Source organism: Chlorocebus sabaeus, chromosome 10 (genome assembly GCF_047675955.1).
Source record: "Chlorocebus sabaeus isolate Y175 chromosome 10, mChlSab1.0.hap1, whole genome shotgun sequence".
Lineage (NCBI taxonomy): Eukaryota > Metazoa > Chordata > Mammalia > Primates > Cercopithecidae > Chlorocebus > Chlorocebus sabaeus.
Window position 1 is genome coordinate 56,175,195 of NC_132913.1, and position 27,822 is coordinate 56,203,016.

At 38.4% G+C, this 27,822-nt stretch overlaps 1 protein-coding gene across 7 annotated transcripts in view; it reads right to left on the reverse strand.

The window, feature by feature from the left end:
• Nucleotides 1-27,179, reverse strand: part of SPC25 (SPC25 component of NDC80 kinetochore complex) — a 36,914-nt gene extending 9,735 nt beyond the window's left edge. Inside the window, exons 1-8 of one of the 7 annotated variants that reach the window (XM_073019789.1) lie at nucleotides 27,055-27,179; nucleotides 26,124-26,270; nucleotides 25,963-26,028; nucleotides 14,647-14,793; nucleotides 13,140-13,244; nucleotides 10,650-10,748; nucleotides 3,233-3,341; nucleotides 2,849-2,997 (exon numbers count right to left, since the gene is read on the reverse strand). In XM_073019789.1, the coding sequence (XP_072875890.1) occupies nucleotides 3,238-3,341; nucleotides 10,650-10,748; nucleotides 13,140-13,244; nucleotides 14,647-14,793; nucleotides 25,963-26,028; nucleotides 26,124-26,256 (654 nt within the window). In that variant the 5' untranslated portion in view covers nucleotides 26,257-26,270; nucleotides 27,055-27,179 and the 3' untranslated portion in view covers nucleotides 2,849-2,997; nucleotides 3,233-3,237. Of the gene's footprint in view, nucleotides 1-2,848; nucleotides 3,342-6,910; nucleotides 8,600-10,649; nucleotides 10,749-13,139; nucleotides 13,245-14,646; nucleotides 14,794-25,962; nucleotides 26,029-26,123; nucleotides 26,271-27,054 lie in introns of those variants that run through there. The other 6 variants (XM_073019787.1, XM_073019786.1, XM_073019790.1 and 3 more) reach the window with 6 other exon arrangements.
• Nucleotides 27,180-27,822: the final 643 nt, after the last annotated feature.

Sequence of the window (27,822 nt, forward strand, 5' to 3'; positions counted from 1 at the left end):
TAAATGGACCTACAGAGAATTAGGGTGAAAACCTCTTTCTCAAAGGAACTATGGAATTGGAGAAGCAGACCTAGGAGGGGAAGCAAACTGAACTGGTTGGAGACAAACTTTGGTTTTAAAGCTCAGGACTAACAGAGGGCTCTGGGTCAACAAAGGGAATCATATCAAGGAGCACCTAGAAGCATGCCACGTATATGGGGAAACTGAGCTTTCCTCACATGGGGCAAATGGGAATTGCTTTGTTCAGTGATTCTTCCAGTGTGGTGCCTGGACCAGCATACTCCTCACACCAGAAGTAGTCTTGGCCAGGCATGGTGGCTCACGCCTGTAATCCCACCACTTTGGGAGGGCAAGGTGGGTGGATCACTTGAGGTTAGTAGTTCAACACCAGCCTGGGCAACGTGGCAAAAACCTATCCCTACTAAAAATACAAAACTAGCCAGGTGTGGTGGTGCATGCCTGTAGTCCCAGCTACTCAGGAGGCTGAAGCACAAGAATGGCTTGAACCCGGCAGGCAGAGGTTGCAGTGAGCTGGGATTGCACCACTGCACTCCAGCCTGGGTGACAGCAAGACTCCATCTCAAAAAAAAAAAAAAAAAAAAAAAAATCATCTTTGAACTGGATTTTGAAGGATGAATAGAAGTTACCATGTGGAGAGGTTAACAAACAAAAGATCTGTCACTTAAATACTAGGTCTAAAGACAATGAGTCCTCTTTCTCAAAAGAGTCCCCAGTCTCTATTCTTGTAAGGAAGACAGAGCAGTAAATAAATACAAGACCCCATGATAAATGCTGTAACAGGAGTATGACAAGAGGTAATGAGGACATTTAGGAGTGAGAGGTTTCAATCAGGATTGAGGAGATCAGGGGAAGTCCAAGCTGCCTGGGAGTTAAGCAAGTGAGACGGGTTGGGTGAGTGCTATAGGCAGATGAGGAAGAGGCACTGCACCTAAGCACTGGAAAGTACACGTTTGTAACAACTGACCAGGCACCAGTCCACAAAGTATCTGGAAATTATCTGACCATAATATAATGTAGAAATCATTAAGAAAATGGTAACTGAAAAAAACTTTGTGCATTTGGAGAACGTGTATGTGTGCCCACACCCATATATGCACATGCACGTATGCACATACACATATACTTCTAAATAATCCATGGTCCAAGAAGAAATCTTAATGGAAACTAGAAAATGTTAGAAATAAAAAATGAAAAAGACACTATTTATCAAAATCTGTAGTTTCAGGAAAGCAGCTATAAAAAAGTCCCACAAGGAAAGGAGAAATGCTAAAATTAATAAATGAAGCATCCTAATTATGTTTATCAAAATAACAGCAGAATCGACCCAAAGTAAAGAACACCGAGAAGAGGAGGAGGAGGAGGAGGAGGACGAGGAGGAGGAGGAGAAGGAGGAGAAATAGGTTGGGCACGGTGGCTCAGGCCTATAATCCCAGCACTTTGGGAGATGGAGGCAGGTAGATCAGGAGGTCAGAAGTTCGAGACCAGCCTGAGCAACATGGTGAAACCTCGTCTCTACTAAAAATACTAGAATTAGCCAGGCATGGTGCCACGTGCCTGTAATCATAGTTACTCAGGAGGCTGAGGCAGGAGAATCGCTTGAACCTGGGAGGTGGAGTTTGCAGTGAGCTGAGATCACACCACTGCATTCCAGCCTGGGCAACAGAGCGAGACTCTGTCTCAAAAAAAAAAAAAAAAAAAAAAAAAAAAAAAAAAGGAAGAAAGAAAGGAAAGAAAGAGAGAGAGAAAGAAAGGAGAGATGAAGCAAAATAGAGGAGTATGAACAAGGCTATCCACTGGTTCTTTGAAAGGATTAATAAAATGAGCAAATCTTGGTGAGAATGAAAAAAGGTATGAATAAACATTATAAGAAAAAAGTAGGCTGGGTGCGGTGGCTCATGCCTGTGATTTCAGCACTTTGAGAGGCCAAGGCTGGCAGATCACTTAAGCCCAGGAGTTCGAGACCAGCCTTGGCAACACAGGGAGACCCTGCCTCTAAAAACAAATAAATAAATACATAAAAAATGTAAGTAGATGCTATAGATGTAGCAGTTATCTAAAAGATAAAATTATATACTATGAATCTTTACACCAATTAATTTGAAAGCCAAGAAAAAGAGACAAATTTCTCAAAAAATATGAATGATCTAAACTTAGAAGAAATACAATAACTGAATGATTTAATAACTGTTAAAGAAATATAATGAGTACCTTTTTAAAACTCTTCCTACAAAAAAATCCCCACAAAACCAGATAGTTTTATAAGTGAGTTCAAAAACAATAATCTTATTCAAACTTTTTCAGGAAATAGAAAAATATACATGGGAAAATTATAACCCAATGTCACTCATGACTATAGATGTAAAAATTCAAAACAAAATATTCATAAACTGAAGCCAACACTGTATTAAAAAAAAGACTGCACATGACTAAAGTGGATTTATTCCAACAAGGCAAAGTTAATTCAACATTTTTTTTCAAAAGCCTGTTAATGTAAATCACATTAATAGGTTAAAGATGAAAATTTATATAAGTACAGAAAAACATAAAATTCAACAAATATTCATAATTACTTTTAGTTAATTGAGAATAAAAGAAAATCTTCTTCATTTCCCCCAAGTCTGGGAAACCACACACATAGTAGAGTATGGCCAGATGAGAAAAGTGACCTCAAAAAGGGTAAATAACTTGCGCAAGGTCATGTATCAGCTTCAATAGTAGAGCAAAGACTGGCCTGCGTCTTAATTCTCAACGTTTTCCCCCCACAATACCATGTTGGTGCCGGAATATAGAGCCTTTTGCAAGACAAGTTAAAATATTCAACAGTTGCCATTATATAGATAACATTTATTTGAATCTCAAACATTGCCTCTTTCCAAAATTCTCATAAACATTAAGTTGAGTAAAATAACTTCTCCCTTGAAGTTTTTCCATTTGCTAGACCTTATTCTCAGCTGCTACTTCCAGCGTGCCTAGTTGCTAAGGAAAAAGGAAAACGTGTGTCTAAACTTGAAACATTCTTCACACCATATCATACACTTTTCATATTTCACACCACGATATACTAACAATACTAAGAAAGGGCTGATTTTATATAGCATATAGATCCTCCCGTTAACTGATAGACTCTTTTTCTATTTAGATGAAACTCCTATCTTTATTCAGAAAGGAACTTGTTCTCTGTCAGCTTGTTACTGAGTCAAGAAGTGCTCACCTGGTTCAGTGGCTCATGCCTGAAATCCCAGCACTTTGGGAGACTGAAGTGGGTGGATGCCTTGGGCCCAAGAGTTTGACCAGCCTGGCAACACGGCAAAACCCCGTCTCTACAAAAAATACAAAAATTAGCCGGGTGTGGTGGTGCATGCCTGTAGTCCTAACTACTCGGGACTCCAGCCTGGGCGACAGAGTGAGACCCTGTCTCAAAAAACAGCAAAGCCATCTTTAACTTCCAAAAATGTCCAAACACCTTAGCAACATGTCTGCAGATATTGTTGAACAAGCCACCTCTTTTACGAAGTGCAATTTTGATTCCTCGTCAAATAATTTTTTGTTGAGTCTTGATAATGTGTTCAACATTAATACGTATTTATTAAGCTTCTACTATATCCCAGACACTGTTAGGTAAGAGAACTAAATGCCGCCATGGTACACAAATTCAAACGTAACTAGTTATGTCTGTACAGGATTTTCTGAATTGAAAAATAACCAACACTTTCTAATTCTCATTAGCTTGGAAATTGAAACTTTAGATATATTAGTAGAACATTGTAGTAATTTTGTGCTTTTTTTTTTTAACTTAATTTGTTACTGAGTTTAATTTTAGAGACCTGTACCATTTTATTACAAAATATAGAATAGATGAGTGACCCCATTTGGATTCCATTTCAAGCAGTGTTACTTACATTTGTGCCTATATTTTCCTACTTAAGAAAGTATCTTATCTGTGTATCTTGTGCTTTATTTCCACATTAGGAAGATTTTAAATGTTTAAAAATTATTTCATTGTTATGACACATCATCTTAAACATAATGCATAAAAAAGCAAGTATACTAAGGTAGCTCAGTTTGCCTTTTATATGTATTATTAATCAGCTCAAGTGGAATTTTCATAATGCATCAACTTTAAAATGTGAGCTAATATATTAGTATCAGCTCCAAAATATCCCTAGGTGGGTATATAGTAAACTTCAAAAATTAAGTTTCATTTTTGTTTTGCTTTAAAGAGATAGGATCTTTGTCACCTAGGGCTGGAGCTCACTGCTGAGCTCAAGCGATTCTTCCACCTCTGTCTTGCAAGTAGTTGGGACTATAGGCACGTACCACCATGCCTGGCAAATTAAATTCTTTTTAGAGATGGGGTCTGGCTTTGTTGCCCAGGTTGGTCTTGAACTCTGGCCTCCTCAGTCTTCCAAAGTGCTAGGATTACAGGCATTAAGTCACCATGCTCAGCCTACGGCTTTTATATTTGCTCAAACAGATTAAAAACTTAGGCACAAATTAATAGCCCTCTCACACACCATTCCAAAAAGACCTGGGTTGATGACTGCAGTCTACATCCCTAGTGACTGTTCTCAACGAGCCACTGGGGTTCTAAACACCTCATACTCTGCTCACTGTTTCCCTGGGATCTGCAGCTCTTTTGCCATTTTAGTGAGGCTATTTCCTAAGGATCCAGACAAAGCATAGTCCTCCTCTGCTTTCAAGACAATATAGTTCTTTTTCTTAATCATTATACTTCTATAGAAACACAAAACCCAAATTATAGAAATTCAAATTTGTTGAGAATCTTTAAGAACTTTGTTTTTGCATACGTTCCCTGTAATGTAGTATAGAAAGGCAATAAGGCATCGTCTAGATCTAGGTGAAACTCGTGGATTCAGTTGCCAGCTTGTCATCTGGGTTTGAATCCTAACTCTAAAACTCAGCAGCAGTGTGACTTTAAGTCATTTAAACTCTGTACCTTGTATTCCTTATCTGTAGAACAAAAATTTCAATAGTATCTACCTCACAGGTTGTTGTGAGAACGTAAATGAGTAGATGGAGGTAAAGGGCTTAGGGCTTAGAACAGTGCTGGGCATGTAGGAAGTGCAAAAAAGAAAAAAAAAAAAAGGTATTAACCATTATTTTAAGATGGCCAGCTGACCAGGCTTGTTAGAATAATCCCCAATCTTGGAATGAATCAACTTCCCTGTTGAGAAAACAAATCAGTCTAATTATCTAATGTTCTATGTCCCAAGGCCCTCTGCCTTCTGTTCATAATAATGTATTTTTCTTTGTATATTTGACTTTGGATTCCAGTAGCAAAGTTGGTTCCTAGGTTTTGTTTTGAGACGGAGTCTTGCTTTGTCATCCAGGCTGGGGTGCAGCGGCACGATCTTGGCTCACTGCAACCTCCACCTCCTGGGTTCAAGTGATTATCCTGCCTCAGCCTCCTGAGTAGCTGGGATCACAGGCACGTGCCACCATGCCCAGCTAATTCTTATATTTTTAGTAGAGACGGGGTTTCACCATGTTGGTCAGGCTGGTCTCGAACTCCTGATCTCGTGATCCGCCCGCCTCGGCCTCCCAAAGTGCTGAGATTACAGCTGTGAGCCACTGTGTCTGGTCATTCCTGTTATCCTCTTGGGAATTTCCTGCTATGGAATCTCATTCTCAGATCTTGACCCCCTTCCACCCACCAGTTAGAAGTGAAGAATGGCTGTTCCTTGAGGAAACACGGGCCCTATGTGGGGATCTACCCATTTGTTCTCTCATCCCCAATTCTCATTTCTCCAACGTGCTGGTGAAAGAGATCTTTCAGAATTTCTTCTTGCTTAGGCAACCTGGGTCAATGCCTAGTGCCTTCTTACTGTATGTATGGTTCAAAACATTATGTCATCGAGTTTGCAGTATGAGATATGATCTTTCTTTAGTCTTCTTTGAGACAAGACCTTCCCTCAAGTTTTGTTACATTTGTTCACTGTAGATATATTTCAAGTGGAGAAATTCAGTCAACACATACTCACTGCAGATAGTCATCTAATGTTTCTAATGCCAAACATCTAAGCTGTCTTTCCCTTTGTAGAACTATAACATCCCCATTCTTAGCCCAATTATTGAGGTTAATCTGCCTCTATAGCTGGGTTTCAGGGGGAATCTAGTATAACCCAACACATGTATTTTAGCCCCTTGATCACCTGTACTAACTTACAGGAACCAGATGAGTTTGAAATTGCTGTGGTCTACCACATAGAGGCTCAATCCAGCATTCATTTAAATAAGTATATAAAAAATAAGGCCAAATGTGAAAGTCTGCCTAGGAAAAACTGGAGTCTGCTTATTGTACTCTCTCTCTTAAAATACTCCCTTCAGATAAGCCCATGCTGAAATAGGATAGGTCTATTGCTAGTAGCACCCATTCCAATCACCAGGACAGTTTATTAGCCTTTTATCTCTAGAGAAAATACCAATCAATGGTCCCTAAAAGCTGACACACTGGCATGTGTCAGTGATAACATCTCCACCAGGCCATAGCATTCTTCTCAGGTAAGTTCTACTACTATATGCCAATGAGCAAAGTCTTGAGCCAAGTCCTAGGTATGAGTGGTGTTAGGGCTCAGAACATGATACCCCAAACTATGGTGCTTTAGCATGGTAAGTACTTTAAACTAAGAGAGATTAGAAGGCCTTAGAAGCAGCATCAGAACCAAGGTCTCTGACCTTTTCCTGCCTTCCTGCTTCTTGCTCCTCTCTTCTCTGAAGTAAGCTGTAAAACCTAGAAATATTATTCCAACCTTCCCCCACCTTACTATGTCCTAAGACCCTCCTTCGATAAGGGTCCTGCCCCATGCCCAGGAAGAAGGAAAGCTACACAGAAAGACCCCAAGAAAGACCTGAACAGACAGGCCTTGCAGGTTTCTTCAGTTTATTACCACTAGATCACACCTGTTCATCCAATCACGTTTCTACATGGCTGTCCATTCTTCCATTCTTCATCAAATATAAGCATAAAAATAGACAGTTTTACCTGCCTATTTGAGTCTTCATTTCCGAAGGCTCCCATGTCACGTAAAACTTGGATTAAATACGTTTGTTGTGTTTTTCTCTTGTTAACCTGTCTTTTGCTATAGGAGTGTTGGTTGTGACCCTTATGATGGATGAGGAAAGGTATCACATCTTTCTGCCCCTACAGAGGCCACTGAGAGAGGCTGCTCTGAAACTTCCTTCCTCCTCTCACTAACTGGGCAACAAGTATGAATTTTCCCCCAGATTATTCAGGGAGAAGGCAAGAGAAGTAACTGAAGGCATGGAAGGCATTGTTCTATGGCTTTTAGGTGTGCTCACAATATAATGGAACAGTATTATGTAGCTTTCACTATAGCTAGCATACTTAAATGTCATCAAATTTACACAGAAAGGATGAGGACAAAAAAAAAAGTCCTAGAATAAGTTGACGTTTGAACTCTAATCTGTGGTGAACAGACTCCCAAGATGACAAACTTATATCCAGACCACAATTAAATGGCAAACATTACAGAATGGAAACTGTTTATAAATTTCTACATTTAGATTTTCAAAACTATATCCTAGTAAAATGCTGCCAACTTTCTTCTGATGTGAAGGATTGTCCTTTATTCTAATTATAGATCTCTCTTGGTGTAAGGTAAAAATATTCTTTCTTTTCTGACATTAGGTTGAGAGTAAGATAGTAGAGTTTATTTTGCCCAGTACATGTTAAAAACTGTCAAACTTAGGTTGGACCTGTCCTTTTAATTTTTTAATATTGAGAGTCCATATTAAGTGGTACAAAAGCTTGGAGACCACTGAAACACAGTGCAGGCTGAACAAATTTCCATTCCCAGTGCTAGCCATAAGTTACTCATGCCTGACATTTACAGGAAAAAAAAAAAAAAAAAAAAATAGTAAACTAATTATCTTTCATTAATTAAAAGAACATATTTTACTTTATATGTTTCCTTAAGATTTTAATTAAAATACAGTAGTTCTCCCTTACCCGTGGAGGATGTTAAAAGACTCCCAGTAGATGTCTGAAACCTTAGGTAGTGCTAAATCCGATATAGACTGCTTTTTCCCAATACATAAATATCTATGATAAAGCTTTATTTACAAATTAGGCACAGTAAGAGGTTAACAGCAATAAGTAATAAAATAGAACAATTATAACAACATACAGTAATAAAAGTTATGTATATGAAATCTTTCTTTCTCTCAAAATGTCTTGTACTGCATTCTACCCATTTAATATTTTTGGACCACAGTTGACTGTGGGTAACTAGAACTGTAAAAAGCAAAACTGCAGATAAGGATGGACTACTGTGATTGAAAGAAGTATGCCACACAGAATGTTACAAAAATACCAAAGAATTATAGGCAGACAGCAGATAATGAGAATTCTTTTAAAAAGAGACACAAAATAGACAAGAAAAAAAACCATTTTTATATACACTATTTGTACCTTAATTATAAACCGTGGCAGTAAAAGCTTTCCGAACATTGGCAAGAAAAGCTGAAAAATTGTTGGTCTTCCTTACATTCTCTTGAAATTCTGCTAGGCCCTCAAGATGAGGGGCACTATCTGACACTAGGGGAAAAAAAAAAAAAAAAATCAAAGACAATTAGAATGAGATTTTTTATGGCAGAGAAGTGTTTCTAATTTAGATGCTCTCATCTGGTTTGAATGTCAATTCCATCTTAATGAAATTCTTTGAGCAAAAAAAGATACACTTGATTTTCACATGCCAACTATCTTTTGGACTTTTCCTTCATTTCATCTCTAAATATTCAAATCTGAAGTACTATAATCTTGCTTTAAATTTAAACAGATGGCACTCAAGGATTGAGAGTTTAGTGATGCAGAATGACCCTGCCCATCATCTTAAACCTATATATTTTATTTTAACTATTTAAACTTTTTAAAAAACTGTTAAGTCATTTTTATCTGCAAAACTTTGGTCTGACTGACTTTTCATTTCTGACCACTGGATTTGAGGAAAAAAAAAAAAAAAGAACAATGTTTTTTTTTTTTTTTTTTTGAGACAGAGTCTTGATTTGTCACCAAGCCTGGAAGTGCAGTAGTGCGATCTCAGCTCACTGCAACCTCCACCTCCTGGGTTCAAGCAATTTTCTTGCCTCAGCTTTCTGAGTAGCTGGGATTACAGGTAACACGCATGTGCAGCTAACTTATATATTTTTAGTAGAGACAGGGTTTCGTCATGCTGCCCAGGCTGGTCTTGAACTCCTGACCTCAAGTGATCCGCCCTCCTCTGCCTCCCAAAGTGCTGGAATTACAGGCATGAGCCACCATGCCCAGCCTGAAAAAAGAACAATTTTCAGTGCCCAGCATTAATAATTTACAATTATGAAAGAAATATCTAGAATTTTCCAAGTGAAATGGCAGGCATTAGAAAATGTGGTTGCTATTCCAAGAGTGGTATTTACAGGGGCTATTAATCAAATGAGACTCAAAGTCACAAATAACAGTATTATTCTTGTATGTAGTTGTACCAGCTGGTACACTGGGACAAGTCTCCAGTGAAAGTGGTCAAAGGAAAAGAAATTCACCCATTATCATATTTCCAGCTCTCGGGTACAGACTGCTTAGAAACAAGGTCCATGACCACAGCAGAGAAACAACAGCAAAGGGCATCCATTCCAAAATGTATCCCGTATATTCTATTTTAATATACTATCATGTACTATCAGATTATACCATAAGAGAATATCCAATTTAGAGAAAATTGAAAAGCTAGATAAGAGGTTTTTGGGGCTTGCTTTTTAAAATCTAGCACTAATTAGATTGGAAGATATTTATCTAGAGAGAAAAAAACTCAAACATCTGTATATGAATCAGATTCTCAAAATATAAATTCCCTAGGAATAGGAACTGAGCCACCAGGGCACAGGGCTGTGCCAGCTCAGCAGTTCATCTGAGTGTCTGTCAGCTACAAAGGCTTTAAGATGATAGCACAGGTGTAATGAGCTGAGAACCATTTTTATGAATTCCAGTAAATTAAGGATTACTCGTACAGGGGCATTAGAAGAATAAACAAGAGATAAACATATTTCTATTCCCTTCTTGTTCACATTATTATCAAAGATATATATTCCTTATAAATCAAAGGCCTTTTGGCCAGCTGCAGAATCGGTAACTAACCTTTATTATCAATGGGTGAGATCTGCAGGATGAAATAGTTTTTCAAAAATGTATTTTTGGGAAAATAAATTGTTAAATTCTGGTGATTTTACATTTGACTTTAAAATTATCTACTTGGATAAGTTCTAATATTCACATTTAAGCAGTCATATTCTTTCAAGCTTCAGTTTTTTAAAAAGTTATCTAAAAGGAAAATTCATATTTGCACATGAATGCAGTGATTTTGTTTTTAGATTTTTCAGACACTCTGGCACTGTGCCATCCTGAACAGATGCTACTTATTAAGGATCCTAGACAATATCTATAAATCAAGACTATATTCACTTCCTTTAGAAGACTATAACCCAAGAAGCAAGACTGAAAAAGGAAGCAATAGAGTCTGGAGCTATTGCTTTCCTCCATATTACTTTATATTCCGATTGAAATAACATTTTGGAATGCCAATCTTAAATACCAGTTAGGAGATATTAGTACATACCTTCATAGTCCCTTGCTTCATTTAGATGCAGGGAAAACATAAATGGGCTCTCAGGATTCTTAGGGTCAATATTAGTGAATATAAACTGCAATTTCTCACCTGAAAAGAGATTGAACTATTTAGTGTGTCAAAGCTTTCAATAGCGATACCCTTTCTTACTCCATCTTGGATCAATATCTGCACTGCTAAGTATGTACAGTCACGTAACCAACATTTCCAAATGTAGAAGTTACAAATTCGTTTTAAAATAGATTATAGTTTCAATATGACATCAAAAATACAGTCAACAAAAGAAAAGCTAGATAAATTGGACTTTGTTAAAATTAAAAACTTTTGTCCTTCAAAGAACACTATCAAGAGAAGGAAAAGACAACCTAAAGAATGGGAGAAAATATTTGCAAATCATTTATCTGACAAAGGTTGAATACATAGAATGTATTTAAAACTCCTACAACTAAAAACCACCCAATTCAACAATGGGCAAAACACCTGAAAGAACATTTCTCCAAAGAATATATAAAAATGCCCATTAAGTACCTGAAAAGATGTTCAACATCATTAGTCGTTATGTAAATGCAAGCCGAAACTACAATGAGATACCATTTCATACCCAGTAGGATGGCAAATAAATAAATGGAAAATAACAGTGTTGGTGAGGATGTGGAGAAACTGGAACCCTAGTACATTGCTGGTAGAAATGTAAAATGGTAGAGCCACTGTGAAAAACACTTTGGCAGATCCTCAAAAAGTTTAAATATAGAATTACAGTATGACTCAGCAATTCCACTTCTAAGTATATATCCAAAAGAATTGAAAACAGAGACTCAAGTAGATGACTGTATGCCAATGTTCATAGCAGCATTATTCATAGTAGCCAAAAAGTGGAAGTAACCCACTGTCCACCAACAGATGAATGGATATAGTATATACATACAATGGAACATTGTTCAGCCATAAAATGGAATGAACTTGGCAGCTGTGGTCTTTTTTATGATTCACTAGGAGAACTCATAGGATTCACTCAGCAGCAAATGGCCATACTCAGGGCTATGGTTTATTACAGCAAAAGGATATAACAAAATCAGCAAAGGGAAATGGTACATGGGGTACAGTCCAAGGAGAACCAGGTACAAGCTTCCAGAGCCTCTAATGAGCTTCCTGGTAGACAACACTTCACGTGTGTTGCCACAATTTGATGCTGAAGGAATTCGCACATCCTGTTTGACTGTACTGGGTTAGGACTCTTGAAAGCTTGTGCCAGGTTTCCTGTAGACTTTGCTCCATGTGCTATTGTTTCTTTGCTGATTCTGTTCTGTATCCTTTTGCTGCAGTAAATCTTAGCCATGAATATGACTATATGCTAATTCCTTCTAGTGAATCACTAAAGCTAAGAGTGATCTTGGGAAGCCCAGACATAACAGACATTGGCATACATTAGCGATGTACATGTGATATACATGCAACAGGCATCAAAATATTCATGTGTTTTGCCTAGCAATTCCTCTCTGGGAAACAATACTATGAAAAACCATACAAAGAAAACAGGAAAGTCAATGCTCACTGGTTTACAATAGTCCCCCTTTATCCACCAGGGAGAAATACATTCCAAGACCCTCAACAGATGCCTGAAACCACAGATAGTACCAAACCCTATGTAAACAGATGCTCCTTGACTTACAGTGGCATTATGTGCCAATAAACACATCAAAAGTCAAAAACCTTGTACGGCAAAAATGCACTTACCACCCTGATACACTGATTATAAAGTCAAAAAATTGTAAGTTGAACTATCGTAAGTCAGGAACTGTCCATACTATGTTTTTTCCTATACATATGTACCTATGATAAAGTTTAAGTTGTAAATTAGGCACAGGAAGAGATTAATAACAACTAATAATAAAATAGAACAATTAGAACAACATACTGTAATAAAAGTTATAGTTATCTGAATGTGGCTTCTCTCTCTCTCAAAATATCTTATCGTACTATACTCATCCATTTAATATTGTCAGACCGTGGTTGAACATAGGTAACAGAAACCGTGAATAAGGGGGGATACCTGTATTTCTAAAACTGAAAAAACTGGCAGATTCCAAATGTTGGTAGAAGCAAAATATGTGTTAAACAATAGATAAATGGTTGAATAAATTACGCTACATTAATAGAATGAATTATTATAGCACTATTTAAAAATTACCATTATGAAGGCTATAGCAACTGAGGAAATGCTCATAATACAATGTTGATAGGAACAACAAAAATTATTTGCATGTTGACAATCCTGCCAAAAATACATTTATTAAAATACTGAATGATAAATAACTAGAGCATCAGTAACTATGTTAGAATAATTTAAAAACTGTAATTTTTTCCTATTTTCTAAAAAGTTAATGTCATTATTTTAGTTGAAAATATTTTTTAAATTCTCCTTTATTTAAGAAAAGACATACTTTGTAATCTCCTGTGTTTTATTTATATTAATGAACTTACCATAAATTTTTCGAATTTCTAGTCCAAGTCGATCTTTATACAAGTCTGCAGATTTCTGCAGCCTTTTCAACCTCTCTGCATTCGCTTTATTAGCAGTAGAAATAGCTGTGATTAAAAAACACACACATACTAAACCTTTTAAATAGTAAATTAATGCTCACTGAGTTAATTTTTTAAACTTAAAATCAACTATAAAATGATGCCAAGCCTATAAATCTGCTTTCATTTATTGTTTCTATGTTTACCAGTTAGCTAAAAGAAGTTTTTGTTCATTCAAGTTGGAAGGAAAAACTGCCCAAGAAAATATATACAGATAGTGAGAAGAATAAGCCTTGTCGTGCTTTATTATGTAGTAGCACAAATAAATAGGCCGGGGATTCGTATGGCTGGCATAGAAATAAACAGACTTCATTTACACTATTGTGCTTTTTCTAGATAACCAATTGCTTCATGGGAAAATGTTCTATTCCTTTAAGTGTAACTATTTCTAGAGGTCAGCCTTATTTCATGAAAAAAAAAAGTTTTTTGTTTTTCTTTTTTTTTAAGTTAGTACAATAGTCCCTAAGTATACTTTAAAGTAGCACAATAGTCCCTAAGTAATGAGAAAAACAATTTCACAATTTAGACTTGGTTAAGAACTCCACATGAAAAAGCATTAACAAAACAAACTTTGCTATTTTCAGGAGATTTGAAGAACAGATTGCCTAGTTTGTGAGCAAACAAGGCTCCTCTCCTTTCTAAAAGATGCATTCATCTGAATATGAAAGTTCTTTATACAAAAGAGATTTTGCAGCATAAAAAGAGCACTTAATATTACCTAGCAGAGAATGTATGGTCAATAAATATTTGTTGCGTAAAGTACACTATGGCTTGTCCAAAGCAAATTTTATTTAGGGACACCACTTCTCACTCTGCTTAATTAAAACCTTTTATCAGCCAGGTATGGTGGCTCACGCCTGTAATCCCAGCACTTTGGGAGGCTGAGGCAGGTGGATCACCTGAGGTCAGGAGTTCGAGACCAACCTGGCCAACATGGTGAAAACCCTGTCTCTACTAAAAATACAAAAATTAGCCAGGCGTGGTGGCAGGTGCCTGTAATCCCAGCTACTTGGGAGGCTGAGGCAGGAGAATTGCTTGAACCTGGAAGGTGGAGGTTGCACTGAGTCAAGATCGTGCCATTGTGCTCCAGCCTGGGCAACAAGAGTGAAACTCTGTCTCAGGAAAAATAAATAAATAAATAAATAAATAAATAAATAAATAAAACCTCATATCAATTTCATTATTACTGATTACATTAAAAAATCACAAGAGAAGGCCCTTTAAGTTAAGGAAATAAAACCCAGTTAGCTAACTTTAATGACATCTTGCAGAGATGAGTGGCTGGTTATGCCCTGAGGTACTGTAATCCATTTTTAGCAATGAACTTGAACAGGCAAGATGTACTTAATAATGGTGAACCGTCACCACTTTCCATTTTAGATCAGTATGTTTACAACAGGAAACTTACTTTCCTTCTTCCTAGAATATTCTTCCTTAAGATCCTGGATATTTGCAGTCAGTACTTCCAATTCCTGCTTTTTGCCTTTTACTTCAGCAATCAATTTTAACAAGTTATCCTTTTTTTCTTGAATGAGCTTATTTTGCCTCCTGATCTCTGTAAGAAGCACAAGGTATTAGCTAGAATATGCTTTGCTCTCTGACATGTATCTAAGAAAAAGCCAAAGTTTACTTTCATAAAGATTAATAAAGAACGTTTCGACTGCTAAGCATTTTCTAATGATTCAAAATTTATAAAGACAAAAAAGAAAAAAAATCCTAATCTATTTTTTCCTACTCGTCTTTAAAAAAGTGAGACAGAAAAGCTTCTTAAAATGAGAATACCAAATTAAACCAAGAAACAGAAAATCAAAAGATCATGACTTTTGCAGCTCCCCACTCCCAATAAGTACAGAAATAAAAACTACCAACAAAGATAACCAAACTCTATTTTTTATTTTTATATTTTTTTGAAACAGGGTCTCGCTGTTGCCCAGGTTGGAATGCAGTGGCACAATCACTACTCCTTGCAGCCTCCCACCTTAGCCTCCTGAGTACCTGGGACTACAGGCACATGCCACATCACGCCTGGCTGATTTTTAAACTGTTTTGTCTCACTATGTTGCCCAGGCTAGTCTCAAACTCTTAGGCTCAAGCAATCCTCCTACCTCAGCCTCTCAAAGTGCTGGGATTACCAGGGCTAGCCACCACGCCTGGCCAACAACCAAACTCTAGAAGATGGCTTTACACAGTGCTTTGAGGAAAAGGCTCACTCTAATGCTATATACATTATTCTGGAACATACCAAAAGACAGAAATAAGTGAAGGAAGACAGGTGGGCAGGCAAAGCTTACAATGTAAGCATAATTCTAAAGCTAAAACAAAAAATTAAAGATAGCACTGGCCCTCTACCCACAACTATATAAACTAATCTCACTTAAAAACATAGGTGCAAAGATGCTCAACAAAATATTAACTTACATTAAAAATAGTCCACCAAGAGCAAATATAGTTTATTCTAAGGATTTTATATAGTGAAGGTGTAATATTAGGAAAATCTATCACATGAATAAAAATTGAAGGAACATTTCATGTGAATTCAGCATCCACTCCTGACACTGATTCTTAAACTATAAATGGAAGGACATTTAACATGATAGAAACAAATCAAAAAACCTTTCAAATCTCATAATATATATTTGGCATTTCCAAAAGGAATAAAATAGATGCCAGTTAGCACAGTTATTTAATATTTCCCTAGAAGTTTCTGGCCAAGAAGAAAAAAAAAGAACGATTTTTCATTATATGTAGACAATATACATCTATCTAGAATACTCAGAAAAATCTGCTGAAAACCTATCAGAATTTGTGGTACTACACACCAAAAAAATCAATAGTTTTTGTACATAACACCAGTGATTAATACATAGGTAAGAATAGATGTTTATACTAATATTAATAGCTGTAATATTCGTTTTTGCGCTTTGTTTTTATTGGTTTTATTAGTTTTTGCTATTCTGTGCTATTTTTAAGTACTGGCATACCCTGGCGATATTGCAAGTTCTATTCCAGATCACTGTGATAAAACGAATATTGCAAAAAAGCAAGTCACACAAATGTTTTGGTTTCCCAGTACATAGAAAAGTTATTTTACACTATATTGTAGTCTATTAGGCGTGCAATAGCATTATGGCTAAAAAACCAATGTACATATCTTAATTAAAAATATTTTATTGCAGGCCAGGCGCGGTGGCTCAAGCCTGTAATCCCAGCACTTTGGGAGGCCGAGACGGGCGGATCACGAGGTCAGGAGATCGAGACCATCCTGGCTAACATGGTGAAACCCCGTCTCTACTAAAAATACAAAAAACTAGCCGGGCGAGGTGGCAGGCGCCTGTGGTCCCAGCTACTCGGGAGGCTGAGGCAGGAGAATGGCGTGAACCTGGGAGGCGGAGCTTGCAGTGAGCTGAGATCCGGCCACTGCACTCCAGCCTGGGCGACAGAGCGAGACTCCGTCTCAAAAAAAAAAAAAAAAAAAAAAAAAATATTTTATTGCAAAAAAATGTTAATAATCATCTGAGCCTTCAGTAGGTCCTAAACTTTTGCAGGGGGAGGGTCTTGCCTTGATGTTGATGGCTGCTGACTGATCAGGGTGGTAGGTGCTGAAGGCTGAGGTGGCTGTGGCAATTTATTACAATAGGATAACAACAAAGTTTGCTGCATCAATCAACTCTTTCATGAAAGATTTCTCTGCAGCATACAATGGTGTTTGACAGCATTTACCCCTGGTAGAACTTCTTTCAAAATGGGAGTCAGTCTTCTCAAACCTTGCTGCTACTTTATCAACTAAGTTTACGTAATAGTCTAAATCCTTCGTTGTCAGTTAAACAATGTTCACAGCATCTTCACCAGGAGTGGATTCCATTCCATAATACCACTTTCTTTGCTCATCCATAAGAAGCAACTCCTTATCCACTCAAGTTTTATCATGAGATGGCAGCAATTCGGTCACATCTTCAGGCTCCACTTCTAAATCTAGATCTCTTGTGATTTCCACCACATCTGTAGTTACTTTCTCCATTGAAGTCTTGAACCTCTCAAAGTCATCCATGAGGGTTAAAATCAACTTCTTCCAAGTCATTGTTCATGTTGATATTTTGACCTCTTCCTGTGAATCATGAATGTTTTATGGCATCTAGAATGGTGAATCCTTTCTCTGGAAGGTTTTCAATTTATTTGGCCCAGATCCATCAGAGGAAATCACTATTTGTGGTAGCTATAGCCTTATTTCTTAAGTAATGAGACAAGAAAGTCAAAATTACCCCTTGATCCATGGGCTGCAGAACGGATGTTGTCTTAGCAGGCATGAAAACAACATTAATTTCCATCAGCACTCTCGGGTGATCAGATGCATTGTTAATAAGCAGGAATATTTTGAAAGGCATCTTTTTTCCTGAGCAGAAGTTCTCAACAGTGGGCCTAAAATATTCAGTAAACTATGCTATATACACATGTGCTGTCATCCAGGCTTTGCTGTTCCATTTATAGAACATAGGCAGAGTAGATTTAGTACAATTCTTAAGGGCCCTAGGATTTGGGGAATGGCAAGTGAGCACTGGCTTCAACTTACAGTCACCAGTTGCATTAGTCCCTAAAAACAGTCAGCCTGTCCTTTGAAGCTTCAAAGCCAGGTGTTGACTTCTCTCTAGCTATGAAAGTCTTAGATGGCATCTTCTTCCAATAGAAAACTGTTTCATCTACATCAAGAATCTGTTCTTTAATGATCTGTTCATTCAATGATCTTAGCTAGATAATTTGCTGTAGCTTCTACATTAGCACTGCTGCTTTCATCTTGTACTTTTATGTTATGGAGGCAGCTGCTTTCCTTAAATCTCATGAACCAACTTCTGCTAGCTTCAAACTTTTCTTCTGAAACTTCCTCATCTTTCTCAAGTCTTCACAGAATTGAAGAGGGCTAGAGTCTCACCCTGGATTAGGCTTTTGCTTAAGTAAATGTTGTGGTTGGTTTGCTCTTATATTCAGGCCACTAAAACTTTCTCTACATTAACAATAAGGCTGTCTCTCTCTTATCATTCATGTGTTCACTGAATTAGCACTTTTGTTAACTGGCGCAAGAGGCCAAGCTTTCGGCCTTTCTCAGCTTCTAACACACTTTCCCACTAAGCTTAATCATTTCTAGCTTTTGCTTTAAAGTGAGAGACCTATGACTCCTTCTCTCAGTTGAACACTTAGAGGTCACTATAGGGTTATTAATTGGCCTAATTTCAATACTGCTGTGTCTCAGGGACTAGGGAGGCCCAAGGAGAGGAAGAATGACAGGAATGGCTGGTCGGTGGAGCAGTCAGAAGTCACTCAACATTTATCCATTAAGTTCGTCATCTTATATGGGTGTCATTCATGGCACTTAAAACAATTACAACAGTAATGTAAAAGATCACTGATTATAGAGCACCACAAGAAATATAATAATGATAAGTTTGAAATCTTGTGAGAATTACCAATATGTGACAGACATGAAGTCAGCACATGCTGATGGAAAAACGGTGCCCATAGACTTGCTTGACACATGGTTGCCATTAACCTTTAATTTGTAAAAATTGCAATATCTGTAACGTGCAATAAGGGAAGTGCAATTCAACAAGGTATCCATGTACCAAAATACTGGCCTTTTACATCTGTCTCACATATTGGCCAGCACCTCATTACTCCTTCTTGGCTTTAATCCCTCTACCCTCCCTGCCTTCCCCATGTCCCTGTCATTATCTGTACAAGTTCTTCTTGCCCTAGCCCTCTTAAACACTCAGCTTCTGCAACTACCCACCCCTTTCTCCTGCACATGCTCAAAATAAAAACAATAATGCCTGTGCATAAACCTGGCCAGACCTCTCTGCTGGGAGAATAACCCTGGCACGGCCACTTCTTCCTCTGTTTGTCAGAAGAAAGATACAACTGCTGCTACTTGGGGCCCACTGCCCAGAGACAGTGTCCCCAAAGTGTCCATCAGGGGACTAAACAAGGCAGGAAGGCACAAAAAGCCTAAGAGCTCTAGAGCAGAAGTTACCAAGGTCAAATAACCAGCGGCAGTAGAGCCCAAGGGTGCTTTATAATGTGCTTTTGAATTTTTGAGTTAAAGATTTAGTTTTACTAATACTTAAATGAAATCTAAACACTTTAAAATCAAATGTCAGTTAGTAATACCAGTAGTCTAGAATTGTATCAAATAAACTAAACTATCTACACTATCATTTAATTCCAGTATTTTAATTACAAGTAAATATGTGCTCCACAGTTGAGTAATTTTGTTCTCAAAGTTAAACAAGTTAGTCCACCACCAAATTTATGAAGACTTTAAATACCATAAATCTTCAAAAGAGAAATACACTATGATCTGTTTCTCAAATCGAAGTGAGCATGGAATTCTCAGTGCTTGAACAACATCTCTCAAGACAAGCATTCCTCAGGCAACAGGGAATTCTCGTTTACAGAGGTAACAAACAGAAAATTCAGAATCAACCTAGATCAAGAAATATGTAGCCTCTGTTTGAAAAAAACTGCAAAGCTTGTCTGAGACACATATTTGATCTGGATATATGAAGAGATATTTTATGCTTCTAAATATTATAAAAGACATGCCAAACAAATGTTGGCATTTTTAGGAAGTTAATATGATAAATGAAATATCAAATCAATGTTCAAGAGGTAGATTATTCTCTAAACAGTGCTGAAATCCAAAGTAAATTCTTTAGTCTTTTACTAGCTTTTTAAAAGAAGAGGAAAAAGACTCAGCAGTTCAGTAACTTGCCCAAAGCTGTATTTGTTAGGATGAAATAATAAGGGCCAGGCATGGTGGCTCACGCCTGTAATCCCAGCACTTTGGGAGGCCGAGGCGGGGAGATCACGAGGTCAGGAGATCGAGACCATCCTGGCCAACGTGGTGAAACCCCGTCTCTGCTAAATATATAAAAATTAGCTGGCTGTGGTGATGTGTGCCTGTAATCCCAGTTACTCAGGAGGCTGAGGTAGGAGAATAGCTTGAACCAGGGAGTCAGAGGTTGCAGTGAGCTGAGATCGCGCCACTGCTCCAGCCTGGTGACAGGGCGAGACTCCGTCTCAAAAATAAATAGACTGCATTCAAACTCAGGTGTTGACTTCAAAGACAATGCTTTGCTCATTAAACTATCCTCTCCCAACAATGGGCTACCATTTTAATCTCAAGAGGAAGACACAAATACAAATTCCTAAGAAAAAAAAACAGACAAAGGGATAAACAGATGAAACACAGAATGCAGATGGTTACTAAATATGGAAGATAATTTAACTCAGATTAATCACAGAAATGCAAGTAAAGCAGTAAGATTTCAATTTTCATTTATTACAACAATGTTTACAAAAATAACAACTAATGTTGAGAGGAATGCAAAATGCTAAGGTCCTTCTAGAAAATATTTTTGACATTGTAAAATAAAAGAGCCTTAAGAGTATTCACCTCCTTTGACCCAGCAATTTCATTTTTACAAAGTTACCCTAGGAAAATAGGCTATATGCAAATATTTATATAAAAAATTCTTTTTCAGTATTTATAATGAAAAACTGAAAACATCTTCAATGGCTAACAAGTAAATGATTTTTAAAACATGGTATATCAATAAAATGGAATGTATTTTCAAAAAAATAGGAATGTGGGAAAATACTCTCAAAGTTGGGAAAAAAAGATAGTTATATAGATACCATGAATATAATTATGTTAAAAATCTACATAGCTCATGAAAAATAAAAGCTAGAAAGTCATTTTGTTAAATGTGGTTCTCAACATTATAGCTGATATTTTTGTTTACTTTTCTAAGAATGTTCTAAGAATATGAACATGATCATATATTATGTCAAGTATAATTTAAAAATAAACATCTTACTAGAAAGAAAAATGCTACTCTTTAAAGATAAGAATTAAGTAGAATTGTACTATACAAGAAATCCAGATTGAAAGTCAAAGTTCTCAACTCTGATCCAGCTCATCAGTTGTTACTCAAGGACCTCCGTCAAAATCACAACTTCTGAAACTCTTTTCCTCAATTGTAAAATAGGGATAACAGTGGCTACCCCATTCCCTGGGGTTAGAGTATCCAGTAATAATAACACAAAAACTTTTAAAGTAGTGACACATAAATACTACATACGAGAGTGTTTTCATTATAACATTTCAAGAACTGTGTGAATTTGGCGCCCTTGATGCTGTGTGACAATTTTTTTTGAGACAGAGTCTCACTTTGTCTCCAGGCTGCAGTGTAGTGCCATGATCTTGGCTCACTGCAACCTCCGCCTCCCAGGTTCAAGCTATTCTCCTGCCTAAGCCTCCCGAGTAGCTGGAACTACAGGCGCGCGCCACTATGCCTAATCTTTGTATTTTTAGTAGACGGGGTTTCACCATGTTGGCCAGGATGGTCCTGATATTTTGACCTCGTGATTCACCCGCTTTGGCCTCCCATAGTGCCGGGATTACAGGCGTGAGCTACCGTGCCCGGCCTGCTGTGTGACTATTATTGCATGTGTACACACTTGGTTGTCTTATTCCCAGGACCAACATTTCAAACTTTCACTCCTACTCGCCAGAAGAACCCTTCCTGGCGTTTTCACTCCGATGCAGGTCATTATGGTACAATGGAAAGAGCACAGACACTATGGTTGCAATCTTAGATCCTCTATCTACCCCCAGACCTTAGGCAAGTTTCTTAACCTCAGTGAGCTTCAATTTCCTCATCTGTAAAACACGGATAATCTCTGTCTTAGACAGACTTCAGGGTTTATAATAACTTAAAAGCCAACCCATAGTAAATGACTCTCACCTTCAACAGATGATCTTCCTTCTTGTGATAATTAGAATTTATGGCTCCAGAACTTTAGGCTATTTTGTTCTCTGCAGTATCTTCCTAGAAGATTACCTGGTATAGAGCAGTAGCTCAACAAGTATTTAGCCAGTGAACGGATTCCCTCTACCTTTCTTATTCCCAAAATAATATCTATCTCAGTCTTTACCTTACTGTATCTACGTGTGACTTCCAGTGTTGACAACACCCTTTCTTGCTTCTCTCCTCTTTTAGTTTCAGTGACCTTCTCTCTTACTTCCTCTGTTCTCCAATTACTAAGTCTGTCTTTCCTGGTCCCTTCCATTTACCCCTCTCTCAAACTGTAGAGAAAACGTAATGCTTTCAAGATGAGTGAGGCTTCTGGAGTTAATCTGATGATCAAATCATAATCTCTCTGGGACTGTAATATCAGTACAGTAGGAATAATAATAATAAATAATACCAACCCTGGACAACTGTCATGAGGACTGAAGGAGATGGTCAATGTAAGACATTTAGCACAGTATCTGGCATACAGTAATGAGTAAATAAATATTATTACTAACCAAGGCTACCTTCTTCCACTCTACATATTCTTCCATAGCTTAAACTCCCCAAATTCATTAAAGACTCACAAATCCCATCTTCAGCAAAGACCACTTTCCTGGCTGGCTTCCAGATGAATATACCCATTGCCTACCAGATATCACCACCTGAAGACTTGCTGCACAATAAACTCAACATATTCACCCAACACATTTAAAATTGAACCCATGTATGTTTCCTTCCCACCTATAAAAACATGCTCCTCCTCTCTTTCAACCCCTCACTTAGTAAATGCATCACCACTGATTCATACTCCATGTCAGAAGGAATCATCCTAGACCACAACATACTCTCACCTTCAGGCCAACAGTCTTGAGTCTAAGTCCTCAGACCTGTCACTGGTCCAAGCCATACTCATTATGTGCCTGTACTATTACGCTAGGTTTTTCCTTTTACTGGTCTCTTTATGGACAACAATCTCACTCCCCTCCTGTTTATTGTGCATGATTACTAGATTGCTTCTTCTGAAATAAAAATCCAATATCATTTTCCAGGTTGAAATCCTGTAGCCACTCTTTATCTCCTGAAAAACAGTCTAAACCCCTTTGCCCAACATGGAATGTCCATCATCTGGCCAACCAGTTCTTCCAACCACTTCTCCGCCATTCCCCATCCACAGTGTATTCTAGCCATCCCAGAACATAACAAGCTCTCGTGTTCCTGCCACATTTCATGTGCTGTTTCCTCTTCCTAGAATGTAGTGTTGACTCTGTTAAACATCCCTAACCCTTCTTTATGTGATCTCCTCCAAAGTAGCGTGGTATAATCAGACTGTAGGTTCAAATCATATTTCTCTTCATTATCAGCTATCTAACCTTGAGCAAGCTGCTTAACCTCTCTGTGCTTATTTTGTCATAAAAGTCTAACATGTAAGACTACAAGCAGTATCTATACCTCTTAGGGTTGTTGTGAGGATCCATGAGTCAATATATGCAAAGAGCTTAGAACAGAGCCTGGCACGTGGTATACAAGATAATGGTTAGCTATTAAATATCCTGCAATCCTCACTGGAAGAATCAAACCCTCCAGATTCCATGCTCATCCTCACACAGCATCTATTACATTATTATAACGACAATTACATTTTTTTTTTTTTTTGGAGACAGGGTCTCACTCTGTCGCCCAGGCTGGAATGTAGTGGCATGATCACAGCTCACTGCAACCTTGACCTCCTGGGCTCAAGTGATCCTCCTGCCTCAGCCTCCTGAGTAGCTGGGACTACAGGCACCGGCCACCACACTAGGCTAATTTTTTGTATTTTTAGTAGAGATGGGGTTTCACCATGTTAGCCAGGATGGTCTCGATCTCCTGACCTTGTGATCCGCCCGCCTCAGCCTCCCAAAGTGCTGGGATTACAGGCCACGTATAAACTGATTTTTAAAAGAAAAATATTAATAACGCTTTTAGATTTTAGACTATATAGAGCATAACTTCACACTATAGATAATCTTTAAGAGTACACTTTGAGACTCACAGTAGTAAAACTGACAGTTCCAAACTTAATTTTCTAATGCCTAGGGATCCTACAAAGAGGTAAGAACCCAAACTCAATATCACTCTTTCACACACATGCAAACAAAAGTGGTTTTCCTTTTTGCTTACGGTTACAGAGGGAATGAGAGAAGCAGTGAAGGGCATGGAAGCTTCAGGGCAGATTAGAAAGTAAACATGGGTACGCTGGGTGCGGTGGCTCATGCCTGTAATCCCAGCACTTTGGGAGGCTGAGGTGGGCGGATCACCTGAGGTCAGGAGATTGAGACCGTCCTGGCTAACACGGTGAAATCCCATCTCTACTAAAAATACAAAAAAGTCGCGCATGGTGGTGTGCGCCTGTAGTCCCAGCTACTTGGGAGGCTGAGGCAGGAGAATCAGTTGAACCCAGGAGGCAGAGGTTGCAGTGAGCTGAGATCGTGCCACTGCACTCCAGCCTGGGCAACAGAGTGGGACTCCATCTCAAAAAAAAAAAAAAAGTAAATATGAGTAAAGTAAAAGTCTAGCAAATAATCTACTGGGGTAACAAAGTCAAATACTTTCATGGGTCACATAGCAAGTGAAGTGGGTAAGTCAAGGCTACCCATTTTGCAAATGAAAGAACATATGCCCTATGTAAGGATATTCTAGTCTAATATTGTTTAAAACATGATGCCTTTAAATGAAGTATCTCTAGTGGAATTTGAACTGTGGACACAAGTTTGTGTCCTGTGTGTAAGAACTCAGTAAAAACTGCCAGGTCTCAGTAAAAGCTACTGATTCACTCTGGACAACCTGGAGAGTGGTAGAAATAAGATGGCAAGAATAGGAGTAAAAACATGGAGAGAAACACTGTCAGAGTACTAACAGAGCTGAGAGAACTCCAGCTTTTCAATCTCCAGGCTGGGATTTCCAATGTGAAAACTCATCTTTTATAAAATACTGGCATTTATACCTCGGCACTGACAAATCCCACAAGTCTAGTGCTGAGTGAAAAAATGGACAGAAGACATACAAGAGAATGCCATTTATATAACATTCAAAAACACAATACTAGAGGCCAGGCACAGTGGCTCACACCTGAAATCCCAGCACTTTGGGACGCCAAGGTGGGCAGACCGCTTGAGCCCAGGAGTTTAAGACCAGCCCACACAACATGGTGAAACCCCATCTCTACAAAAAATACAAAATTAGCCAGGCATGGTGGCATGCACCGGTGGTCCCAGCAATTTAGCAACCACTCAAGTGGGAGTGTCACTTGAACCCAGGAGGTCAAGGCTGAAGTGAGCCCAGATCATGCCACTGCACTCCAGCCTGGGTGACAAAGTGAGACGCTGTCTCAAAAAACAAAAAATCTCCATAATACTAAACAATATATTGATAGGTTAGTTGTGGAAGGTGGGAGAAGAAGGTGTAACGTAGGATGTTCTTTCTTAAGCTGTATTGTATGTCAATATTTATTCCTATATATAAGCACATGTATATGTGTTAATGTGTACGTATTTTGTGTGTGTATGTGTATGTGTCTCTCTCTTTTTATATATATATATATATATATTTTTTTTTTTTTTTTTTTTTTTTTAATTTTTTGTAGAGATGGGGTTTCACCATGTTGCTTGGGCTGGTCTTGAACTCCTGGGCTCAAGGGATCCACCCACCTTGGCCTCTCAAAGTGCTGGGATTACAGGCGTGAGCCACCACATGTATGTGTGTGTGTGTATATATACATATACACACACACACAACATATACGCACTTGTGCACACAAAATACATTGTCTTACTTGTATGAGATTTCATGATAAAGACGTATTATCTAAAAAAACCCATGATTTATACTTTTTCACATACGATTTTGATATTCCAGAAACATCTCAACCATTCGTTCTTCTTCCTTTAATTTCACAGACAGCTTTTCTGAAAGAGAAATTGAACTTTCAATTCAGCTGAAATAACACTAAAAAATAAACTAGAACAGCAAAAACAGCATGATACAAGTTAACATTAGGTACCTGCAAATGCTTTGATGGAGTCCTTGTAGGTATCTCTTAGTCCCGCCATTTGACAGGAGGTGTCCGTACTTTTGAATTTATTCCAAAATTCATTTATGCTTTTATCGAACAGTGCCAGTTCATCCTCTACCATTATGTAGGACAATGCTAAAAACAGAATACACATTGCATTTTTTAAGTTATTGAAATCAAATCAGCCACATATTCCAATCAGGTATACAGTATTTTGGCAATTTGTCCTCTGCTACAAAATAGCAACTTATCTTTAATTCTAGGTATTCAAGGGTAGATCAAGCAACCTAGGCTTAACTGTTGTTAAGGTGCAGCAAGAATTCAGGATACCTTTACCTTCTAGCAGCTTGTTAGTAGGTAAGTGTAACTGCACAGGACACTTAAACACGCTATGACCTTGGGTCCATTTTCTCACAAGTAAAACCGTTGACTTCTAAAACACCTTTTCCAACGCCAACCCTTTCTGATCAGAGATCATCAGTATCGCCAGGTGGCCGGCACCCTCCCACAGAATAAGACCCCACACCTCTACCCTATTTCTCTCCTCCACCTCAGAACAGTAAAAGTTAACAGTAAAATAGGGACTAAGGTGGGAGTTGAGCGGGTTCTGTCCAGGATGTGTGCAAGTCACCTCGGGCCTCAGTATCCTCTGTAAAAGGAGGTCCTGGGAGAATCCTGGACCCGCCAGTACTCTGCGACGCTAAAACCTTCCCAGGAGGACCAAAGATATCTCCTGCAGTGAAACCCAGAACGCTTTGGGTTCGCAGCTGCCCATTCCACCAGGCTGTGAGATCCAAACAGCAACAAGATGCGCATTTCACAAACGCCGCCGCAAATACACACATTCCGCCTCCAAATTCAGTTTCCCCTATCGCGACAGGCGAGCCGAGGAGCCCAGCTCGGCGCCCACCTCCCTCACCTTCGCAGGCAGGCCTGAGTCCCGCCGCCTTCCCCACACCAGATAAGCGCCCACTCCAGCCAACAGCCGAGCTCCAGACGCAGCTCCCACAGCCCCGCCAACTTTCCAATTTCAAACCTAGTGCACTTCCCGCCACCCGCCTCCAGGCGCACGTTCGCCTTCTGATTGGCCGATAGCACAGGCTCTTCATGACAGGATTGGTTGAACTCACCCTTGGATTCTCGCGGGGAAAATGAGGGGAAAAGGGCATTCTGGGATTCGTAGTTCTTTTCTGAACAACAGCCAGCGTCTCCGCTGTGACCCGAAAGTATTAATAGCACCCGAAGAGCTCGCCCACAACAAGTCATTCATCGGCTTCAAATAAAGGTTTCTGGAACAAATATATATATTGACCTTTAATCGTATCTTTTGCAAGAAATACATCCTCTTCTTTGTATTCACCTTGTAAAGTGGACTTCAGTTATGAGTGGCCAGAAACATTAAGATGGTCCTCAGAATAGGTTTTTACTGCTTACAAAAATATTCCTTCTTTTCTACACCCCCAGCTTCTCTAACAATGTTTTTAAGGCCTAATAGAACACTATGTTACTATCCTGCAGAAGTGGAAGAAACTAGAGCACTATCAAAATCACCTGCTGTGTTCCTTGAGGACAGGAATGAGGCACAAGATATTCAACTAGGATTTGCCAGAGTAGACAAGCTGCAGGGAGTCTGCGTTGTTCAGAAACTCTGAAAGGTGACATGGATTCGGTATTTGAATCCTTCTTG